The 6,459-nt window shown below is 37.2% G+C and overlaps 1 protein-coding gene across 1 annotated transcript; it reads right to left on the reverse strand.

Annotated features, from left to right (window-relative positions):
* Positions 1-2,182: 2,182 nt before the first annotated feature.
* On the reverse strand, positions 2,183-6,453 carry LOC110025561 (rho guanine nucleotide exchange factor 8-like). Its single transcript, XM_020726113.1, has 7 exons — positions 6,136-6,453; positions 5,690-5,806; positions 4,137-4,291; positions 3,939-4,013; positions 3,580-3,852; positions 2,959-3,276; positions 2,183-2,870 (listed from the first exon to the last, which is right to left on the reverse strand). Exons 1-7 carry the CDS (start codon positions 6,422-6,424, stop codon positions 2,436-2,438), a joined length of 1,662 nt encoding a protein of 553 aa, XP_020581772.1. The 5' UTR covers positions 6,425-6,453; the 3' UTR covers positions 2,183-2,435.
* Between the last annotated feature and the right edge of the window lie 6 nt (positions 6,454-6,459).

Genomic DNA, 6,459 nt, shown 5'->3' on the forward strand with positions numbered 1-6,459 from the left:
ATAGTTTAATGTCTTAGTATTGTATAAAGATCGAGACAAAAGAAATGTTGACCAAGTCGTGGTGGTCGGTCGAGGCAAAAGTCATGCCGACCGGGCCGGGGTGGCCAGTCGAGACAAAAGTGATGTCAACCGGGCTAGGGCGGCCAGTCGAGGCAAAAAGTGATGTTAACTGAGCTGTGGCGGCCAATCGAGGTAAAAAGTGATGTCAACTGAGTTAGGACGGCTGATCGTGACAAAAGTGTACCATAATTGGGGCTTAGGCACTCGGACCTGGTGATTAGGCAACAGAACCTAGTGTCAGACTTCCTGAGGCTTTGTTTTAGAAGTCCGGGAAGGCATTTTGGGTGCCTAAGTGTCCGGGGTCGGCGCGTGGGCGTTGGTCTAGCCTTAAATCTCTGATTTTCAGTGGGAGTGTCCAATGGAGGATTTTCTCGATCCGTAAGCTACGGGAGGCTCCATATGAGTACAATGTAGCACCATGAATTCGAAATTGGATATTTTGATCTGTGATTTACCGAGTAAATTGTCGCTAATGGCTACCCTAAGCCACGACGCGGGTAGGGCGTCCCGAACCATAACTTTCCCATAGTACATGAGGAGAATTTTGACTTCCCTTGGCCACGAGAGGCTCCAGATAGATTTACTGTGACTTCTAAACACTAGAATAGGCACCAAAATGGCAGGTTCTCCCGGGTAAGGCTAAATCACTGCCAACCCTAGCTCTTTGCCCCATACAAGTGCTAGAGAGCCTCGGGTTTCTTGAGCTACTGAATGGTACAAACGAACCGTAGACCATCCCGAGTCATGCTGGTGGACACTCCACACACGTGACATTAAAAATTGATGTCATCAATCACACATATCACATTCCTTCACAGTTGTACGTTGCAATCACGACTGTGATCTTGTCGTGCCCTTCCTTGTACGTTACGATCACATCGTGGCCTCCTTGACATCCCCATGTGATTCAGTCATGAAGGATCACAAATAGAAAGAAGGGAGTTACGGGTCTCTAGAAGTCGCGATTCTTCACGTATGATCATTGTATGTTGCTATCCCACCGTTGGCGTCTTTTTTAGCTCTAGTCATGTTTGCTTCGCAAGGACAAAGCAAAAGGAAGGGAAAGCTTGCGATTTTCAGGTCTCAGCATGATGATCCCAACCTGGTTGCCACTATCCTATCATTGGCATCCTAGTTAACACTAGTTGTGGCTGAATAAGTGGAAGGATGAGAAAATTTTGGAGTTTCAGGTCTCTATACGCTGATCCGGATGGTTACTTTCGCGAGAATGAAAAAAAAAAAGAAAAAAAAAACGGCTAGGGTTCGGCTCTGATACAAAATAGAAAAAATTTCTCCAAAAATCATTTTTCTATTATTAATGACTTGGGCAAATATAGAGCCTTACAATAGTTTACAAATAAATCACTAGGCTTCTTCTATATTTTCTATTTACAATAGAATCCTAAACTAGATACAAATCTCAACAGAATTCATACGCCGTCACGATGCATCAAGGCTTTCATCTCAATCTTTGATTACGCCATACATAGTAACGTTCATTTTTTTTGCAATAAAATTTGTTATTATTTTAGAACTTACAGCATAATCATATCCCTAGAGACTAATGCTGCACCTGTTACCCTTAAAACCTGCACCATAACTACCTTTCCCAAATTTTGCAATAGCCAACACCATCAAGACAGGCACCATAATCATCTACCTTGAGAGTTATACCACCATTTTCTACAATAGGAATTATGTAGCAAACATCTCTAACAAAACTTGTCCCATAGCCATCTCACATAAGATTTGTGTTATAGCCATCTCCCTTAATATGTGTGTCATAGCCCTCTCACTCAACACACCACAACCAATCACCTCTCTAAATACCTATGCCACAATTGTCCCCCTCAAGACCTACGCCACAATCTCATTGCTCAAGATCTACAATAACTACATAAAATTTTATGCAAATATCACAAACAAATAAAAACACAAAATAATGCAGATCAAAACAAATATATTAGCTCATAAAAAAACAAACCTAATAATTTCTTGCTTGGTTGAGACAATCGAGAGCAAGAACAAATAATTCCATATCTTATTTGCATACAGAAATAATCCCATTACAACAGCTAGAAATGGAAAGAATGATAAAAACAATCAAGAGAGTGTTGTACGCTTTTGAAGCTCAGCAATGAAATAATTGCAGAGCTAGAAATGTGGATAGAATAAGATTATCAGAAGCTACATCAGGAATATAAACAGTTATTCATGAAAAAAGAAGCACCCAAGACGCAACAAAACCAGAAATAGTACTTCTCTATCTACTATAAGAGAAAAAGATAGATAAGAGAAGCATTTCACCCATGATTTCCGTCAATCCTATCTTGTCTCAATAACTATTTCCTTCTTTTTTTACTTTGTGGATGCCTTCAATGGCGGGATCTTGGACTTCTCAAGCCTCCCAAATGCTCAAGCTTCTCTATATAAGAAAATTTCTTATGAGTGGCAGTCATAGGAGACTTCTTCAAATTTGATTCTTCAGAGGCTGAGATTTCCTTGGGACTAACTTGTTCTGTCTTCTCACTCTCTGAGTCCTGGTCTAAAGCCCAACCCATGTAGTCTGACAGAGTGAAGGAGGTCTGTGGCTCCATGCAGCTCAGCCTCTCTGTCTCTAGCGTTGGATCAAAATTTTTCTGTGACAATTGCTCTGAATCTGACTGAGAAAGCTTCCTTCTTGAGTTCTTCTTGCTGGGATCCTGTGCAAGTTGGTCGGCATAGAGAACATCCTCAATTCTTGACAATACAGTATAGGCCAAACTCTCAAGGATCCTTGAGTAACTCTCAAGAACAGATTGTCCCACATCCTTAAGAATGAAATTAATACTGTTAAGTATGCAGGAAGAAACTTAACAAGTTATATTCTCTGGTGAATTTGTTAGGAAATTTCATTACCTTGTTGTATTGAATCTTGCTAACGTCTAGGCCTGACTGAGGGGTACCAGGGAACCTGTTTTTGAGAAGTTGAAGGATGGTCTCAGCTCTTTCTTCAAATTGTTCCCTCTTCTCCAAGCTAATCGCTGAGCCCCATGATTTGAGGTCCTTATTATGCATCTTTCGCTTCCAAATCACTACAGAGGACTCAATTCGGTTCTTGAGGTCGAGGACGTTGTGTTCATTTGACAAATCAAGCGACGAGAGGAAAACCTCCGCGTCAAAGTGGTCGACCGTAATGCTGCGGTATATCGAATCTCCGAGGCAGGCCCTTCCATTCTATGATAAAAAAAAATATATATATATATAACTTTAGGGCTTGTTTGGGATCAATTTTGTTTTTTGTTTATATATAATAAGCATGCTTTTGAAAACACTCAAAACAACTTTTATGTATTTTGAATGTTTTTTAAAACAATTATATCTTAATCAAACATACAAAACATGTTTTGTTTCAAATCAAAACACAAACAAAACAAAATAAAAACAAAAAATAGAAAACAAAGAAACTAAAATTATGCCAAATGTTATCAAACTTTATGTTGAACTGAAAATGAAGACATGATTATAAGATTCAAGTACCTTTGGAAGGGAATCAATGTAAGTTTCAGGAATCTCCATTTCCATAAGAACCTGAGCATTGATTGCCATGGCTGCCTTGAGAACTTGATTCACAGATTCTTTCTGGAATTGCAGCCATTTTCTAGAGACCTCGGATAGTCCATTTGGAGGGACCTGCACGGCTGGGAGCCACCACTTGCCATCTTTTCTCTGCACTTTATTTTTTTCTGAGCCATCAGCATCTCCTTCAACATACCAGAATTCATTGTAGTCTTTAAAATTATCAAGATAACCCTGTTAAATATATTATTAATCGTCAAGCATCATAAGAAACTTCATTAGAGTTAATCAACAATTTGAGGACGAGGTTGGAATCATACAATAAGCATAGCATCGAGCTTTCGCAATGCAGGAATGTTCATCAGAAGATCTCTGCGCTGCTGAGTTGTCATGATCTGCATCGAAGAAGAAACAAATACAAACAAGGATTTGAAACTTAGATGGATTTAGCAATGGATAGAAGTTGAAGAAAATAGAAAAAGACAATGGAAGAGAGGGAAGATAGAACAGTCTTTGACCTCCATGTTGCAGCCATCCTTCCCTACTTGCTGAGAAGGAACAAATTCTACAATGTAATCAGTGACAGACAGAAGCCATTCAATTTCTTTTCTCCACATAATCTTTGTCTCAGGCGCCATAGGTTCTAACTTGTGTTGTTCGCCAAATATTGAAGCTAAAAATGAATGCGCATAAGCAACTAAAAAATGGCAGGACTATCCAAGTAGTCAATCATAGGAAAAAAATTTATGTCAGAACCTTCTGGTATATTTTTGGGGCATTTACAGACATCCAACTCAATTCTTATACATTTACATATCTAACACCAAAATTTTGCTTTTACATTTATACCCGGAATCTTTCATATCACATAAAAAATACCACCATTTACCACCATTTATAAAAAATACCACCATTTTAACTTTTAAAAAGTGAAAACAACTTTTCATGCATAGGTAAGGTGGTATGCTTGCAAAAATTGAAATTTAGGTTTTAAATCTGAAAATATATAAGAATTGAGTGATACGTTTATAAAGCTTCCTATATTTTTATGTCGGTACTGCAAAAGAAATGATCAACATAAAAAAGACAATCGCAGAAGTGCAAGTGAGCACATTTCTATTTTAGAATAAAAAATGAGTTTGAATGTCGTTTTATAGTACATAACAATTGTATTATTGCTACCACATAAATTTTTCATATTTCTAATCAAATGTATTTCTATTTTTTTTTATTTAACTTGCACTTCTTACACAAATATATTAGAAGCTACTGATGAAATTTTTTATTTGAAGATTTACATACCACACAATTCCTAAGTATTTGCATATCTAAAACCTAAAGTGTAATTTTAACATTTATACACTTTATCTATACATCAAAATGTGTATTTCACTTTAAAAAAATTAGTAATAGTGATATTTTTTTATGTGATATTAAAGATTATTAGTAATAGTGATTTTTTTTATGTGATATTAAAGATTTTAGTGTTAAAAAATCAAATTTTAGGTATTAGATTTGTAAATATAGAAGAATTTTGGGTTGTAAAGGCCCCTTTTAATTACCACCCATTTTACCTTCATCATGATCAGAAATCCTCGGGTTTTAAAGACAATGTTACAAAATCAACATGATTTTTGAGATAGCTTTTTTTCCCACCATATTTTATGAGAAAAAAGTAAATTTGTTAGTATTTGGTAAAATGAAATTTTGTTGCTATTTATTGAATCTACAATAGTCTTCACCTCATTGGATTCCTTATTTTTGATTGATTGCAAGAACAAAATCATAATAAAAATTGAAAAAATAGGGATAATTACACACATAACACCCGAAACATTGATATTTATAAATTAATCACCCAGGTGAATTTTTTTAACCACCGAACCGATGTATTTAGAGAATTTAATGAAAATATGGGTTGTAGTTTTACCATAAATTTTGATATTTGAGTGAGAATTTGAAATTGGATGAAAGAGGATAGTTGATTTGCAAATAGCAAGTTTTGGGTGGTCTGATTGTGATTGCCCCTAGACTTATTCATAATTCTGAGACAAAGAAAAGAAGATTATACCAGCGAGATTGGTGATGGCATTAGATAAAGCCTGAGCTGATGAAACCCCTTTTCCACCTCCTGACATGTCTTCACCAAGAAGCAGCTTGGCGAACTTCTCCTTCATCTGCTCAATATCTGAATTAAAAAAAGAAAAAAAACCAGAAAAGATCATCAAATACAAGCTTATTGAACCACTAAAAATTTATCAATTCTATGTACCTAATGAAATCTGAAAAAAAAATCAACAAATTCTCCAGTTACCTATTCAACAATAAGCAAATCAGCAACCATACAAAGCAATTTCATATACACTCCGAAGCCAATGCTCTTTAACACTACGATTGGAATCAAAACTCGCAGTTTCATTAGAGATTGGCATACAAATTGTCATGAATTTACAGCCCTAATTTCATAATTTACCAACCAATCCCCAAACTCAAAAATAGAAGCAATGGCAGATTTACCTGAGTGCTGCCCACAGTGGCCGGATCCGCACCGAGGACAGGAACCCTCCTTCCCGAGCCTAGACTTGGGAGCTTTGATCTCCAATCGATCGAACAACGAACCAATCTTTTGAACTTCAATTGGCTGCCCCGTTCTCGTTCCCTGGCTCCTAAACATCCACCTATCATCCCCGTGATCTCCTCCATTCTCAAGGATCATGCTTCGAGCTTGCCTTCCCGGAACGTCGAACATCTCCTTCTCCTCCGAAGATTTCTCCAAGTTCCTCCCTCGCTTCAGAAATCGAACCATCACACGTCCCAGATCGAAGAATCTGGCTCGTAGAG

This window comes from Phalaenopsis equestris, unplaced genomic scaffold (assembly GCF_001263595.1).
Source record: "Phalaenopsis equestris unplaced genomic scaffold, ASM126359v1 Scaffold000302, whole genome shotgun sequence".
NCBI classification, from domain to species: Eukaryota; Viridiplantae; Streptophyta; class Magnoliopsida; order Asparagales; family Orchidaceae; genus Phalaenopsis; species Phalaenopsis equestris.

Excerpts from the sequence above, each read along its gene's own strand:
- LOC110025561 (XM_020726113.1), bottom strand. The coding sequence starts at position 6,424 with ATGGTTCGATTTCTGAAGCGAGGGAGGAACTTGGAGAAATCTTCGGAG. Across the intron at positions 5,807-6,135 it reads CCACTGTGGGCAGCACTCAG|ATATTGAGCAGATGAAGGAG; the intron begins GTAAATCTGCCA and ends TTTTTAATTCAG. Across the intron at positions 3,853-3,938 it reads AGCTCGATGCTATGCTTATT|GGTTATCTTGATAATTTTAA; the intron begins GTATGATTCCAA and ends TATATTTAACAG.